General features: G+C 37.0%; 1 protein-coding gene across 1 annotated transcript in view; it reads left to right on the top strand.

Annotated features, from left to right (window-relative positions):
• Positions 1–17,567, top strand: part of fbxw4 (F-box and WD repeat domain containing 4) — a 243,968-nt gene that overhangs the window by 145,924 nt on the left and 80,477 nt on the right. Inside the window, exon 6 of the mRNA XM_039734850.1 lies at positions 16,735–16,800. Within this exon, the coding sequence (XP_039590784.1) occupies positions 16,735–16,800 (66 nt within the window). The remainder of the gene's footprint in view (positions 1–16,734; positions 16,801–17,567) is intronic.

The raw sequence follows: 17,567 nt of genomic DNA, 5'->3' as shown, positions 1-17,567 counted from the left end.
CACCACCATGCTTCACTGTAGGGATGGTATTGGCCTTGTGATTAGCGGTGCCTGGTTTCCTCCAAACTTGACGCCTGGCATTTACACCAAAGAGTTCAATCTTTGTCTCATCAGACCAGAAAATTTTGTTTCTCATGGTCTGAGTGTCTTTCAGGTGCCTTTTGGCAAACTCCAGGTGGGCTGCCATGTGCCTTTTACTAAGGAGTGGCTTCTGTCTGGCCACTCTACCGTACAGGCCTGATTGGTGGATTGCTGCAGAGATGGTTGTCCTTCTGGAAGGCTTCCCTCTTTCACAGAGGACCTCTGGAGCTCTGACAGTGTGACCATCGGGTTCTTGGTCACCTCCCTGACTAAGGCCCTTCTCCCCCGATCGCTCAGTTTAGATTGCCGGCCAGCTCTAGGAATAGTCCTGGTGGTTTTGAACTTCTTCCACTTACAGATGATGGAGGCCACTGTGCTCATTGGGACCTTCAAACCAGCAGAAATTTTTCTGTAACCTTCCCCAGATTTGTGCCTCGAGACAATCCTGTCTCGGAGGTCTACAGACAATTCCTGTCAGCTGTGGGACCTTATATAGACAGGTGTGTGCCTTTCCAAATCATGTCCAATCAACTGAATTTACCACAGGTGGCCTCCAATTAAGCTGCAGAAACATCTCAAGGATGATCAGGGGAAACAGGATGCATCTGAGCTCAATTTTGAGCTTCATGGCAAAGGCTTTGAATACTTATGTACATGAGCTTTCTCAATTTTTTTATTTTTAACAAATTTGCAAAAACCTCATCTAAACTTTTTTCACGTTGTCATTATCGGGTGTTGTGTGTAAAAAAATGAATTTAATCCATTTTGGAATAAGGCTGTAACATAACAAAATGTGGAAAAAGTGATGCGCTGTGAATACTTTCCGGATGCACTGTAGCACATTTTCATACAACAATGTAGCTGAAAGTGCTTTATAAGATAACAAGATGTTAAGATTTAGGGGGGAACTAGCTATCATCATTAATTATGGTTGTGAACTGTTTGTTGTATAGTTATGCTTCAAACACTGCTGCAAATAGAACACAAGATACACGAATCCCTGATAACAGCAATATAATAAGGGTGGCATGGAGATTTAACAGGTGGCATCGTCATCTTAGTACTTTTTAATCACGCTCTGATTCCTTGCTGGCTTGTCTTCTGCCTAGAGATTATATGTTTTGCTCTGCATTTGAATAATTTTTCTCCACTGACTCGTTTCTTCACATGTTCTGTTCTGGGCTATATTTTTCCATTTTGAAATGATCTCTTGTTACACAGAAATAATTTCTGGTATCTTGGAAAATACAAATACTGAAAAGTAAACAAAAAGAAAAGTACAGAAAGTAAAGATGTGAGGATGATGGATGGAGCTAAATTTTGCTTTTTCATGGGTTCTTGTCAGTATATTTATACCCTAAGCAGTCTCTTGTGCAGAAGTGTGTAATACAAGCATAATTTTTGGACACCACTTTGACAGGGGCATGCTTGTAGACAGGAACAGTCTCATTTAAACAGCTTTGTCCAAGCAGTGATGAAGCAACCTAAATGAAAATGTGGACTGATATTACCCATAATCATCACTCAGCAAAACACATAACAGAGACTCATGAGGATTTTTCTGTGTACATGTATATATGTAGCATATCATTTTTAGTTACAAGCACTGCATGTGGCAGCCTAGTCCAATGGATTACAGATTTTTACACATCAAGTCCAGTCATATGTCTGCTACTTAATGTAAAATTCCAATAGATTGTGCTTCTGTGCTTTATTGGATCCGTGATAAAAGTATAGGGCATTTAGTAATTATCCTTAATTCTTGTTCTGGTTATTTAACACCTTCATGCATATTATTTTGCCTGTGGGGAGTCTTAATTGTGCACTTGAATCATCTATTACTGTCTTGCTCACTGTACTGAGAAAAAAAAATCTTAAAAAGCAGAGAATCGCTCTTTTGCTTTTAATGCCAAAAGCATTTAGTTAGTCTCAGGCAATGGTTAATCTGCCAATAAAAGCCATGTGTCATGTTATTGTTTTAGTGCTAGAGCTGAGCTGTATTTTTCACTTTTGAAGTTACAGTTTTGAGTTCAGCACTTATAGTATGAGAAGTTTCCTAAAATAAATATTAGACATCAGGCATGGAAATGTGTCTAGGTGAAAATTATTATTATTGCTGTGTTGCTGAATTCCTGATGTAGACAATTGCATTTATACTGTACTAAGGCCAATTATATGAGACAATCACAACTGTTATTTTTCTTATGTTTAGACATCCTGGAGATAGTGGTTGCAATTTAGCTTTTGAAGGCCATGAGATTTTTATTATAAATTGATTGCACAAAGCAGTTTACCTTTAAAAATAATGATGCTCCTAAAAGAAAAAAAAGACAAGGTGCAAATAATGTTTACCAAAAATTAAAAATACAAATTCATATTAGTAGTTCAAAAAAGTCAACCATGAAGAAAATGTTTTGATTCGATTGGAACTAGACAAAAAAGCTCTTGGGAAAGAGTAAGAATCTGTTATGTGTTGGAATCTGTGTTGGTTTAGCCTAACAATGTTGTTACTGTTGCAGCTCCTTTCTCAGCAGGGGATGAATTAAAGTTTGTGTGACCCTGACACTAATTTCATGCTACACAGTACCTCAAATAATGATGTCAACTGATTAGGTTACCCAAACAGCCATATTGGCAGTGAGCCCCTACATGTTCTAATGATCTCCAAAGTGAGCGGCCCTTTGGCAGGTCGGGGGTGGGGAGGGTTGATGGTATTGCCCATAGGTGGCAAGAGCGGCTTTGACCTTTGTTGCTATAATATCACTGCTTTAAAAGCTGCATCAGACTTGCTACATCAGAAAAATTGATTTAATTGCACAATTTTGTTCCTGTTGTTTTTTTTTTTCTTCTGCAAGTAAGGGCAGTGAAGGATAAGTAATTGAAGTAATAGAGAGTAATAAGGACTCAAAAGAAAAAGACTGCCTATGCCCCTTTTGTATCTTGTGTCACAGTGGGTCAAAGGTGAGGGAGACTGCATATTTTATTAGGGCACATTGCCTTCATTGGAGAAATTAGTTTACCCAACAGTAATTAAAATGCCAGCACAGGCCGGCAGAGCTGAATATGCTTGATGGGATCACTGCTAACCAGGATGACAGCTGCCATGGTTGTCTCTGCCAATCTGAGTCACTGTTGAATGGAAAAATGTACACATCACCTCAGCCTAGGCTAGCAATCTCCTTGTTTTTTTTTTTCTTTCAACCTCACAGTGCCTTTCTGCGTATTCTATTTTTCTGTCTGTCTCATTCTTTAGGTACATTTGTGCTTCATTGATGTTACAGATATTATTCAAATTGTTCAGCTTCACACTTTCCATGAAAACTTATAAAGTGGAAATGGACAAATTAACATTTTGTGTGGTGTGAGCAGGTCCTGCATTGAAATGGTACAGTTCCCAGAGCTGGTTCCTGCCTTGCCTCTGATGCTGGTAGAATAGCTTCTGGTCCCAATGACCTTTAAAATGTTGATCTTGTGAAAATGCATTATTTTGTCCAGAAATATTGTCAAATATTTAATTACTTAAAAGCTTCAAAAATGACATGACAGGGAATATTGGTACTCTTGCATTTTATTCAAATAATGTGCCATTCTTCCTGAAAAGTGCTGCCATCAAAATGTTTCTGTCATCTGTACATGCATTTCTTACGTTTGCAGTGGAACAAAACCAAAAATCTATACGTATTCTACAACTTCATTCCAAAGTGGCCTGGACCAAATTACTGAAACTTATTAGAAATTATAAAAAATATTTGGAGCAATACTTCAAGCACACTGATCTGTTATAATTGGCATCGCAACTGTCTTAAAATCACTCATTCAGTTTAAATTGACAAAAGTGATCACTTGGCTGTTTTATGTCACTCTGCATAACACACTGAACATGGAAAAGAGAAGGAAAAAGCTGATACTTGTACAAGTAGCTATGTAAGACAGTAATTGCCAAGCTTGGTCAATGTTAAGCTACAAATAGATTGATATTCCTGTGGCTACTAATGCTAAAATTATCAAGATGTTTAAGAGTAATGATACTGTCGCTACCATCCCTTGCCTTGGTAAAAGGAAAATTGCTTCTTCAAAACAAATTCAAACTGACCTTCAAGCTCATGGTGTAGCAGTTTCAAGACACACCATCCTTCATTGTGTAGGTGAAAATGAACTCCATGGTAGTTGATCCAGGAAGAATCTACCTCAAAGAGAGAAATAAAAAAACACTGACTGAGGTTTGCCAGGAGGGCTGTTGACAAGACACCGTCCTTCTGGGAGAATGTACTTTGGACAGAAGATACAAAATTATTGAACTTTTGGGCAAATACAAACCAGCTCTATGTTCACAAACACAAACAACAAAACTTTTAAAAGAAAATACTACTGTCATTACTGTGAAATTTTGAGGATGCTCAGTGTTTTTGTTTTAGCTCAGTGATGTTGCCAAATGCCTTGAATCAGTGCAATGCACAGTGAAATGAGAATTCAATCTGGACATTTTTGAAAAAAAATATACATTTCCTTATCAGAATGTTGCACGGTTCATGGGTCTTCCAGCAGGATATTGACCTGAAATATGCTTCAAAAAACACCTAAGAATGGATAAGAAGCAAACAGTGGACCAGTCTGACATGACCTGCTATGAATCCTGCCCTAAATCCAAATAAAGATCTGTGAAAAGGCACCAATCAAACCTGAGACAACTGGGTCAATTTGCTTGAGAGAAGCAGGCCAAATAACTAGTGGAGAAGTGTAAAACTTTAATTCATGCATAATAAAGCACTTGATTGGATTTATTGTCTCCAATGGCTGTTCTACAAAATATTAAGATAGGGGCATTGATTTTTTTTCTTTATCCATACATACCGTTTTAATATGTTTTATTATTTAAAATAATTTGTTGGCTGATAAATCAAAAGCAAAGTTTCTGTTCTTTTAAATGTGAAATAAAGAATAGCAAATACATTTCAACTTAGTTAGGAAAAATTGTGAGTAAAAAGTGAAAGGCTTCCAAAATTTCAGGCCATGTTTGTACTTTGTGTGTGTGTCTCAGTAGATTCAAGCCCTGAGCTCACAGCCAAACTGTTTTATATATACAGTGGGTACGGAAAGTATTCAGACCCCCTTCAATTTTTCACTCTTTGTTATATTGCAGCCATTTGCTAAAATCATTTAAATTAATTTTTTTCCCTCATTAATGTACACACAGCACCCCATATTGTCAGACAAAAAAAGAATTTTTGAAATTGTTGCAGATTTATTAAAAAAGAAAAACTGAAATATCACATGGTCCTAAGTATTCAGACCCTTTGCTCAGTATTTAGTAGAAGCACCATTTTGAGCTAATACAGCCATGAGTCTTCTTGGGAAAGATGCAACAAGTTTTTCACACCTGGATTTGGGGATCCTATGCCATTCCTCCTTGCAGATCCTCTCCAGTTCTGTCAGGTTGGATGTTAAATGTTGGTGGACAGCCATTTTTAGGTCTCTCCAGAAATGCTCAACTGGGTTTAAGTCAGGGCTCTGGCTGGGCCATTCAAGAACAGTCACAGAGTTGTTGTGAAGCCACTCCTTGTCTTGTTGGAAGGTAAACCTTCGGCCCAGTCTGAGGTCCTTAGCACTCTGGCGAAGGTTTTTGTCCAGGATATCCCTGTACTTGGCTGCATTCATCTTTCCCTCAATTGCAACCAGTCGTCCTGTCCCTGCAGCTGAAAAACACCCCCACAGCATGATGCTGCCACCGCCATGCTTCACTTTGGGGACTGTATTGGACAAGTGATGAGCAGTGCCTGGTTGTCTCCACACATACCGCTTAGAAATAAGGCCAAAAAGTTCTATCTTGGTCTCATCAAACCAGAGAATCTTATTTCTCACCATCTCAGAGTCCTTCAGGTGTCTTTTAGCAAACTCCAAGATAGAACTTTTTGGCCTGGTTCTACTGGTTACAATCGAGGGAAAGATGAATACGGCCAAGTACAGGGATATCCTGGACAAAAACCTTCTCCAGAGTGGTAAGGACCTCAGACTGGGCCGAAGGTTTACCTTTCAACAAGACAATGACCCTAAGCACACAGCTAAAATAACGAAGGAGTGGCTTCACAACAACTCTGTGACTGTTCTTGAATGGCCCAGCCAGAGCCCTGACTTAAACTCAATTGATCATCTCTGGAGAGACCTAAAAATGGCTGTCCACCAACGTTTACCATCCAACCTAACAGAACTGGAGAGGATCTGCAAGGAGGAATGGCAGAGGATCCCCAAATCCAGGTGTGAAAAACTTGTTGCATCTTTCCCAAGAAGACTCATGGCTGTATTAGCTCAAAATGGTGCTTCTACTAAATACTGAGCAAAGGGTCTGAATACTTAGGACCATGTGATATTTCAGTTTTTCTTTTTTAATAAATCTGCAACAATTTCAAAAATTCTTTTTTTTTCTGTCAATATGAGGTGCTGTGTGTACATTAATGAGGGAAAAAATTAATTTAAATGATTTTAGCAAATGGCTGCAATATAACAAAGAGTGAAAAATTGAAGGGGGTCTGAATACTTTCCGTACCCACTGTAAACTGAGACACTGCAACAAGCTTTATTTTTAGTTTGCTTGAAACTTTTGTTTAAACAATGCTGCTTGTTTTTGTATTATTCACAGAAAGATTTTTTCTGAATTGTATGGCAATTACAGTTTTAAAATGAGATAAAAGTCCCTAAGCTGGCAAAGTGGCTGCCTGCTGATTGTTATGACAGATACCTGTTATGTGACCATCCATTACCAATGACTTTGGAACCTGCAGTAACTCTACCTTAAGAGCTATAGTACATTTTGAGAATATAGCTAGTATCCTATTGTAATGAAATTCATGAGACGATAAAATATTTTGTCATAACAGAAATTTTGTTTTAACAAATTTGGGGAAAATACTGTATGTATAGTATTTTGACGGCGCAGCGCACGGACAGATGTTTAGCTGCTTTGCTGTGTCTGGTAAATGGTAACTCAAGGGCAAAGTAGTTGGTTGTCCTCTGCAGGATCAGGCTTACATCATAACCTGCTTGTCAAAAAATGTTTAGAATGTTTAATTCCTTGTAAATAATGGACTGTGTAAATAAATGTGTGTTGGGTGATATTAACGTGTCTGGGCCGGCTTTCACACTGTATTTTCCTTGGAAACCGGGAATCACCTTCCTGTCTCTCACGAATCTCTGTGACCCAAACGTGACAATACATATATAAAAAAATACAGCATTTTTAAACTGCAGAAAATATTTTATTTAACATTAGATCTAATGTGGTATTAGATTTTTTGTAAATAAAAATACAAAAATTGTGGAGCACTGATTCAGAATTCAGCTATACCTGTGTGATGTTTCACTTACACTCTCGCTGACCCACACCGAGACTGAAAATTTCACAACTGACTGTCACTTTCTTTTAATCTAACAAGAAAGATTAGGGTCCCTGAGACTTTACAAAAAGTGTAGGTGTGGCATTAAGCATTTTTTGCATCGCATTATTATCTTCTGTGGCCATTTTTTGTTGAAAAAATTGTTTGTTACACTGAACTTTACATTTTAAAAAAAAAAACATTAAACATGATGTTTTTTGAATGTTGGTCCACAAAATGTATCCTTTATTCTGAAAATTTTATTACTTCAGTATTTGCTATAATGGGATTTAACTATATCCCTGCTAAATATTTGTTGATTTATGTTAAAACAGACTTGGTTTAACAGTTTTTCATGTGCATCAGTCCTGCAGCATTCAATTGGTATGTATCTTGAGTACAGCCTAGAATATTCTAATAAGAAGTTGTTTTTCTAGCATCTAGATGTTCTATCTATCTATACTACACTACACTACACTACACTACACTACACTAAATTGGTGCAAAATTCTTCCCACAATGTTCCAGCACTAAGGTGTGTGTGTGTCTAGTCTCTCAGAGCAACCTGATTGGTCAGTTTGGCTTTTAGTGATGCAACAAAAGAAGTGTGAATATGAGATGCACAAGGAGGAGTAAAAGTGTAGGTTAAGAGTCACCTTCAAAGACGAGTATAAAACCGGACAGGAGGTGGGAATGGCGCCACCATAATGGCATAGTCTGAGAAGCAGGCTCACGAAAGACAGAGCTGGTGAAGAGAGTGGAACGCACATAGCACTTGCGTCTGCAGGTGAAAGGTTCTGAAAGTACACGTAAGGAAAGAAATATCAAATATTTATAAATTACTCTATTACAGGGGCATGGCTAGAATAGTATAAAGAGAGTCTTTTGTAATCCTTCATCAGAGTTTATGATTTGTTTTCCTAAGGATTGCTCTTAGCAGGCATGAGACATTTGCCAGTTAAGAGTTCAACTTTGGCCAAGAATATTTTGTCCTTGAGAGATTAAGTGGCATTAAAATCTTCCTTCATAAGTGACACACATCAGAAAAACAGTATCACATTTGAAGCACTCTTCCACGAAGGAGCATTATTAAAGGATTATACATCTTCCCATATAGATTATTTCCATGAAATGCTCTGACCAATTACAACTGAAACGAGATAAAAGCAAATATTGAAAATAGATAAATAAATTTGTGATCTGTCGATATCTCATAGAAGTATGGATATTTGTGCATTCAAAAAGAACGATTAAATTCTTTTTGTGCTTCCGGATGGAGGCAGTGTTAATAGGTTTGTGTGTCTTAGAAGAATGAAATGGAGTATTGTAGACCTGTATATTCATGTTTTGTGCGTCTGTTATGATTTCCAGTTTTCTTGGTGGAGTAACGGCTGATCATGCTTAAGTGAGAAAAATAATTTCTTACGTGAGTGGTCAAATATAAGAAGAAATGGGAAAGGGGGGTGGGTTGAGTATTTACAGTGGTTGAGAGCAGTAAAATGTTCAGGTGCCGAATGTGTAAGAGTGAGTTTAACTGTGTTCCTTGGCATACAATGTAGGGAGGGGTTGTGATTTCTGCATTGCATGCCTGAAGCTGACTAGAGGTTTGCAGAGAAGCCGGTGGGGAAGCGTTAATCCCTACCACAGGGAGGTCAAATCCACAATCGGACAAGAGATTAAAGCAACTGTATCTCCCCCACCCAATTTTTTTTTCCTCCCCTTCGTAATCGACATACCTAGCTGCTAATTCGAACCTGTCACTTAAATCAAAGAAATGCCGAATGCTTTTCTTAAAGGAACATGTGTTTAAAAAAGAAAAAAAAGAAGGCTAAGAGAAAAGAAAGAAAAAAGTTTTGAGTAAGCTGTTTGTCTGCTTGAATGATTTTGTTCACAGAGGCTTATAAATTTGCTGCCTTTGTAATTTTCCTTTACTGGTCATTAGTCACTTCTTTCATTGCCCCATCTTCGGAAATGCAGCTTTACAAGGGAACCAAAAAAGAAAACATTCTTTTGGTAACACTTCAAATGAAGGGCTTCTACCTAATTGCGGTCTCATAAGCAATGAAGAAATAATATATTACTTACAAAATCCGCTCATATCTGTCTTTGGTATCTCCTAGAAGATCAGCCTCACCAAAAACATCTGAAGAAAATGTAAAATTTGTAGAATTTGTAACATTCAAACTACAACTAGTTTTTGTGTTTGAAATAATTTTGGTCCAGACAGTAGAAAATTGTCAGTGGAGATTAGGTTCTCCTTGGTTGGATGGTGTGCGTTTTGTGAACTTCTTTCTTACTTGCCTTGGTGCAAACATATTTTGCCCTCAGATAATGAAAATCACATGGATGAGCAGCATGTCTTTAGAATCATGCAGACCTCATATTTGATATGTTGCCTCTTATTGGGCAATGTCCACAACTCAGTTTAGTCTGTCCCTTTCTAACTAGAATATGTCACATAGTGACTTATAGATCATGTAGAGCAAACCTGAACTTTTTATGTTAAATTGACAAAACTATGGCACAGTGAGAAGGACTACAAGTCAAATGTTCTTATACCCCAGTTCAGTTCCAGTCTGAGGTATAATTTCCATGGATTACACAATTTCCCCCAGACTCTTGGGTTTCTGTGGGAATCATTTCACAAATTAAAGAAAGTAAGGTAAATGAGGATGGGTGTGTGTATCTTAATTAAGTTCTTCATTCCTCATAAACTGTATTTTAGGTATATTGAAAATTAAAACTAGAAGTGTGCCAAGTAGTAGTTTTTAGGATGTTTCCTTTTTTGCAGACTTCTAAAGTAATAATAATTCTTTACATAAAGTGTTTGTACATTTTAAACATCTTTGACATCAGTACATATAATTATAATTCCAACTAGTTGTTTAGTGTCAGTGATTTCATTCATCTAACCATTTTACTTTACTTATATTTGATTTTAAGTAAAATCACAAGGGCTGTTCAGTAATCATGTGCAACAGCTGTTTACTGACAATGATTTGATTAATTTAACAATTTGTTCAGTGATCACTGTGCAACAACTTGTACATGTTGAAAATGTTCAATTGAATAAAATGCACTCATTCAGTTAGATGAGATACCAGAACTAAATTGGCACAAAATTCTTCCCACAATATTCCATTCAATTAAGGTACGAACTACGAAGTACAAATACAGACCATCTGACCAGATACAAGATACAGTATATTGTCTTCTTATAAAATAGTAAGGCAGCAGGCTCTTACTTCAGTAACACCTAAAACTACTGTGTAATTTATTTTGTAAATACTGTATAATTATTGCTTAACAAATGTAGTTGAAGATCCACATTTTATTCAGAAAGAATCAAATATTCCTATGTATTTAGTAAGATAATTAAATTACTTAAGTGAAAACTAACAGTAATGAAATGAGCACTTTGTCTTCTCTGAATACAGTTAAATATAGAAACTGCACTATGGCCACTTCTATGCTGAACTGCTGCCTACAAGGGGACCAGCATTGGTTAAGACTGGCATTGAAAAATGCTGATCCCTTCACTTTAAGCTGAAACTGTATTGGTCACTAAAGTGTAAAGTGGTACATCAGAACACAGTTGCACACGCACACCTTGCAACTGGCATCAGCCATTAAGATTATGAAGGTACAAACATTTACCTCATTTTCTTATGCACGTAGAGTGTATATATGTATTTATTTATTTGTGCTCCATCTTGTTATATAGACGTAGAGTGTATATATGTATTTATTTATTTGTGCTCCATCTTGTTATATAGACATTCAGCTTTTGAGAGCAGGAATTGGTTTTGTCTGTTTGCTTTTAGGGCCTTTACAAATTTCAGGCAATCCCAAATTCACATACAGTTGCTAATATAATGTAAGAAGCACAACAGTTTAATAATCAATATCAAAAAGTTTGGGGTCAGTATGATTATCATCCCACAGAAATTGGAACACAGTTTGGTTTTTCTGTTTGTGTCCAAAAGCTTCTTGATTGACAAATATGAATTAGCTATGTATGAATGAATGTGGGTGTGTGAATGAGATTTAATTGTAAGCAACTGCCATTTTGTCAAGAATAGGAGAATCCTCTGTGGCGAGTGGCTGGAGCTGCTACCCAGCTGGGACGCCCAGGAGGAGCGGAGGAGGGCTTGCGCCTCCTCCAGACCACGAGTGGGCGATTCCCTGGTTGCTTTGGGGACCACGGATAGAGAGTTTGGAAGCTCAACCCTGTAGGCGGCCGTGGTCACTGCCAGGAGGCGCCCCAATGCTTATAGAGCCCAGGACCTCAGAACTACCGCCACACCCGGAAGTGCTAGGGGGAAGAGGATCGGGGACACCCAGAGTGCTTCTGCGCACACAGCCGGTGCTTCCGCCACACAGGGGCGTGTTGGCGGAAGGTTACTGGAAGACACCTGGAGCACATCCGGGTGGCTATAAAAGGGGCCACCTCCCTTCATTCAAGGCTGGAGTTGGGTGAGGAGAAGGACTGAGCTAGGTGGACATAGAGTGGAGGCAGCCTGAAGAGACGAGGCTAAGTGTGAGAGGTCTGGACTTTGGGGGAGTATCTTGGAGGTTTGTGTTGCACTTATTGACTTGTAAATATTAGGAACTGTAAATAAACCTGTGGTGGTGCATAATACCATGTCTGCCTGTCTGTATCCTGGGCCCGTTTCACACCTCCCAACAAGCACATTTTTGGATTGAATAGATGGTATATTTAGCACTTTTGGTGGCTACCGTTGTCCCAAGTACATTCATGGCTATGACAGATTACCCCTTCCAATAAGCTGTAAACAAAATGACCCTGAGTCACCAACTTACCTGCTTAAGTTCCAGTTGTAGAAATCAATGATACCAATGTCCATCTCTGAAGATCCTTTGGTGATCCCTACTGGATATTTATACAAATGCTAATTTTCAACACCTTTAGCTGCTTATTTTACTTCCATTGTGGCATAAGTCTTGGTAGATGAGAGCAGTTTCAAAATGCTACAGTAATAGAATTGTTGAGATGTAGTTGGTAGATTTTTTTTAATGTTTTGCTTGCTTGTTTACTTTCAGCACATATTACAGTGATAGAGATACAAAACCCATTCCGGGTTTATTATGTCTTGCACTCCATTCTTTGTTTAGTTGCCACTCATGTCTCAAGTAAACATTGATTTTTCTTTTATTTACTTACGCTAAGTCAATTTTAATTGAGTTAAACCATAAATGTTCTCATTATTATATGGTAAGGCTTTTGGCCCCTCATACCATTTGTGCATATAACGAAATCTGCATCTAAGTGTATAAGACTGTTCCTAGATGGCCTTTATTTAATCTGTAATGCTGGCTTTGCACATATTATTCATGGCAGTGTGGCTAAACAAGATGCTGCATTAAAGTGTGGCTTTACTGTTTGCTCCAACTGAAATTTTTAAATGAAATGAAAATTACAACTGCATTGGCTGAAAAATAATAATGATTTTGAGACATGTGTGAAATAATATAACTTGCAGAGAAATAAGAAGCAAATACCATACTACTCCATTAAAAATCAATACATTTCAAGTTCAGCCTAGTCAATATAATTGGAAAAGTTAGTAGTTAGATTTGTGTTGGTATATTATCTGTAGGTACGGTCTTATGCCAGAAGATACCAAGATAGTGTCAGTTAAGCCTTATACGCTGGTGGTACGTAAATTTGAACTTGCAGAATGACAATACTATGTACACGATATAGGAAGCCTTGCTATGTTATCTCAACCAGTGCCAATAAAACAATTTTCTAGACCCTGCAGAATGTTTTTCTCATTTGTTGTTGCTCTGAGCAGGGTATGATTTTCAGGAATGCTTTATGCAGTGTATATTTCTGCTACTGTATAAATATACTGTTTTCCCATTTACTGCTGTACTCTCCATTTTTGAAGGAATACTGTATGACAAGGAAGTTAGAGGTATTGTATTCAAACCAACCAGTTACAGCTACTAACAAGGTATTAAAAAGTGATTTGGGTATTTTTTTTTATATTTGCTTCTTAATTCAATTTCAGTTTTGTTTATGATATTGAATAATTCTTACCCTGCTGCAAACACGCTGCCTTTTAAAAGCACTCCAGAAGATGTTACTTTAGAGATCCCTACACTAATGCTTGTATACATAAATACATATACACTTTTTCCCTATGCATTGTCATGTGCAGTTTCAGATTCTAGCCTGTTGTACTGTTTGTGTCAAAGACAAGTTATCTTAAAACACAAAAATGCTAAATTGTCTCAGTGGATAGTTAGGGGTTTAAACATGATGGGTACCTTAATTGAAACATTGGCATATCACTCAGAATATCCCTGTGAACTATGAAACCTGTCAGTCTTCCTTGCTTTGAAAGTACTGTGATTTCAAAAGTCATTAAAAAATTTGTTACAGTTCCTACATGAAGAATGTGTCCAAAATGCATTGGTGAAAGTTTAATGCTAAATATCTTAACATAACTCCAAGCTGTGCCTGTGTGCATTTGTTTGCAGTGTCATTGTTTTCTTGCATTATAAACTGAGAAACGGTGATTTTATAGTTATTTGTGAGAATGGTGTGTTTTGTCTAATATAATTTAGATATTTCATTATTAGTGTGTTTAAATAGACACTATTTTATACTACATCCTTACTGCATTGTAAACTTTCCACATACTGTAACCTAAAATTTCAGTGTCAGTAGCATTATGAATAAGGAAAACTGACAGTAAAAAGCAAAGTACATGTGTCTTTAGTATTACATTAAAATGAATTAGTTTAGATAGGATTTATTCCAGTTGTTAAATTTGTTTTTGAACTCATATCTGAGGCCACTGTCCTGAGTGAGTTTGCATGCTTCTTTTTATTTACATATTGTTTGTGTGTGTGTGTGTGTGTGTATATATATATATATATATATATATATATATATATATATATATATATATATATGCTCAGCTCTTGTGCCTCCCACATCTAAAAATAATAAGCATGACAAGTTATTTGGAAAGTCCAGTCTTCCAGTGTGAATCACTGTTCAGTGCACATGTATGGAGTGTTCCTTTAAGTGAACTAGCATCCCGTCCTGAGATGGTTGGTTACTGTTTAGCAATGGGTGTTGGCAGGATAGGCCTTAACTCTTTAGAAAAAAAGTGAATTGCACTGTGTATAAATTCTAAAAATCTATATTTGTCTGTGCAAAAACCCCAAACCATTCATCTTCTCATCTCTAATGTGAAAATACAAACATTTTTCTTTATTCAAATCAGATTGTTTGAAATTTGAGCAAACTTGAAACAAGTTAATTTTAAAACCGGGGATATGTAAAGCAGAGGGCTTTACATGATGGGTAGTGCTGGAAATGATGGAGTTGAATGGTTGACCAGTGTGACAGTATTATATGTGATGGAAGGATTACTGAAGATTGAAGATTGACTGAAGATTACTGAAGATTGAAAAAGAATTTATTCCAACATACAAAGGAAAGGGTGGTACATTGGTATAGAAGAGAATCTAGGAACAATTGTAAATTGGAACATACTGTAGTTTTCATTTCATACCTAGGAAGGGAACAACTGATGCAATCTTTATTGTTTTGCAAACATAGGGAAAGCATCTGTCGAAGAAGCTTCATTATGCATTTGCAGATTTGGAATGGGCATTTAACAAGGTGCCATAAGAGTTGGTAACATTTTGAGTGCAGATAAAGGTACTGACACAGTAGTGATAGGGTGCTTGAGGCATGAATGGGAGCTGCACCACATTCTTCCTTTTAAAGAAGCCTTGCTGGCATTGAAGGGTAAAGTTTATAAAAGTTATATGATGGGTAATATGCTTTTTAGGGAGAGAATAAACCAAGGTAAAACATGGAGCAAAGCTGGGATGAACAATGATCAGAATGATCAGATGGATAGAGAGAGAGGAAGATGTGACGAGTTAAGAAAAAAGAATTGCCGTTGGAGATAATGGGTTGTGCTAAGGAGAATCAGACTAATGTGGGTTAGACATGTGAAGAGTTGCACCAAAATGGAGAGGAGGAGATGAAGCCAAAGAAGGTGTGCATGGCATTGTTATCAGGTGATAAAAAATGAGTTACACCTGAAAGGACTCCCAGGACTGTGGGCATTGGAGGAAAATGCTTTAGGGGTCATTTATCTTACCTGAGTAAATCCAGAAAATAGCCTTAAATCAGTGATGATAATGATGAAGATAAGAGACTTCATCTGCATGAACAGACAGAGTTGTAGCACCATGGATATTTTGTCACAATACTTTATGTACTTTTTGTACTTTTTTCAACATGGACATCTAACAGTAATAACTCATTAAAATAAATGTTTCTACTTATATCAATTAACAAGAATTTTCATAATCATTTTTATTGACATCAACTCAAATATTTGCCTACAATTTCTGTCATCCATTATCCAACCCGCTGTATCCTAACTACAAGGTCACGGGGGTCTGCAATCAAAATGAATCCTTTTGCAACATGTGTATAGTTCAAAGTCAAGCATCCTGCAGAATTTTTTCAGTGATGAATGAGTTTGAACCCTGATCCCATTGGCAAATAAGACATGTTTTTTTTTTTAAACACTAAACAGCCCTACAGGTGGCTCAATGGAAGCTGATATCACTTCAGCTTTTCTTTAAGTGAACCAATTTAAACACTAAATAGCCAGTTCTGTCATCACATTAGGAGATTTTGTTACAGTATGAGATTTGATATGTTAGCAGCAGTTGTACTATATTAACCACTGTCCTCTAATTTTCTTCATAACTCAGAGCTCTTTACTAAAGAGCAGGGTTTTCTTTGTTGTTATTTTTTTTAATGTTGTGGGTCATTCAAGCATATGCACCAGGAATGCGTGAGCACTTTGTAATTATTGCCTTTATGCTGAATAACAGCATGAGATGACATGATATTTTTTGGGGAAGCTCAGACAATTAAAAAAACAAAACAAAAAAAAAAACAGAAAGTAGATAGTTACTGTAGCAAGCCAGCCACCTGCTATTACTGTGGTTTTTGGCTAGGGATCACAGGAGTATTGTTTCCCTAAGTATATGGTAGAATGCTTTTCCTTTTTTTGAATTGTCTTGTTTTCCATCTGAATCATTTGAGAGTTTGGGTGTTTCTTTATTAATTACATACATAATAAACCTTTGAACGATTATACTATTGAACATCTTACAATTTTGACCTTCAGTAAGCCTATTTTTGTGCCTTCTTTTTTGTAATTTGCCGTAAGATCTTCTATTTGAATCGTGTTCTTTTTTTTTTGTCTTATAGCTCCTTTGTGACTGGCACCGCATGCTGTGGACATGAAGCTCCCCTACGAATGTGGGATGTTGAAAGGTAAAATAAAGAACAATTCTCTAAAAGGAGTACTCATAAATACTGTACATTGCAAAAATCGCTTAATCTAAAGTAAGCAGTAAGTTTTCAGGTTCATGTCCGATCTTTTTAGTTCAATATTTTTATGTTTCAAAATTTCCTCAATAAATTGTGTAAAACTGTATTCCTGTACAGCAGGAATTTATATAGAATATTTTCATACAACAGTGTAGCTCAAAGTGTTTTACAGGATGACAAAGAGAAAGTTTTCAGGAAAAGAAAAACAATGACTGTCAGGTAATAATATTAAACAATAAGCAACAACAAAACATGGTACGGTCAGATGGCTGGGAGGACAGAAGAAAAAAAAAAAAAAAACTCCAGTTAGGCTGGGGTTCAGCAGGGGTTCCAAGGCCAAAAGACCACCCAGCCCCCACTGGGCAATTTACCTAACATAAATGTTTCTAAATCAAACCTCTTCAATTTTGCTTTCACATGGCAGGATTTGATTAAGTTGATCTCGTTTACAGCTGAGACACCCGCCTTCATTCTATCAACTCAGCGGGCTACATGGTGCTTTCAGGTGGTGGTGGTGGTGCAGATCACACACAATAACGGCAAAAACTAGTATTTGATAGTGTTCGATAATTTTATTTGTTTTACTGGCTGCCGTATTTTGTGACTCCTTATTGCTATTAATGCTACTGACCCTGTGATGGCAAATTCAGAAAATGTATTTATTTGTCAGGTGCTTTTCACAAAATGGCTTACAAAATCAGTCTAGTTAA

The sequence above is a fragment of the Polypterus senegalus genome, chromosome 1 (genome assembly GCF_016835505.1).
Source record: "Polypterus senegalus isolate Bchr_013 chromosome 1, ASM1683550v1, whole genome shotgun sequence".
In the NCBI taxonomy this organism is placed as follows: domain Eukaryota; kingdom Metazoa; phylum Chordata; class Cladistia; order Polypteriformes; family Polypteridae; genus Polypterus; species Polypterus senegalus.
This window is presented reverse-complemented; position numbering and strand designations above follow the sequence as displayed.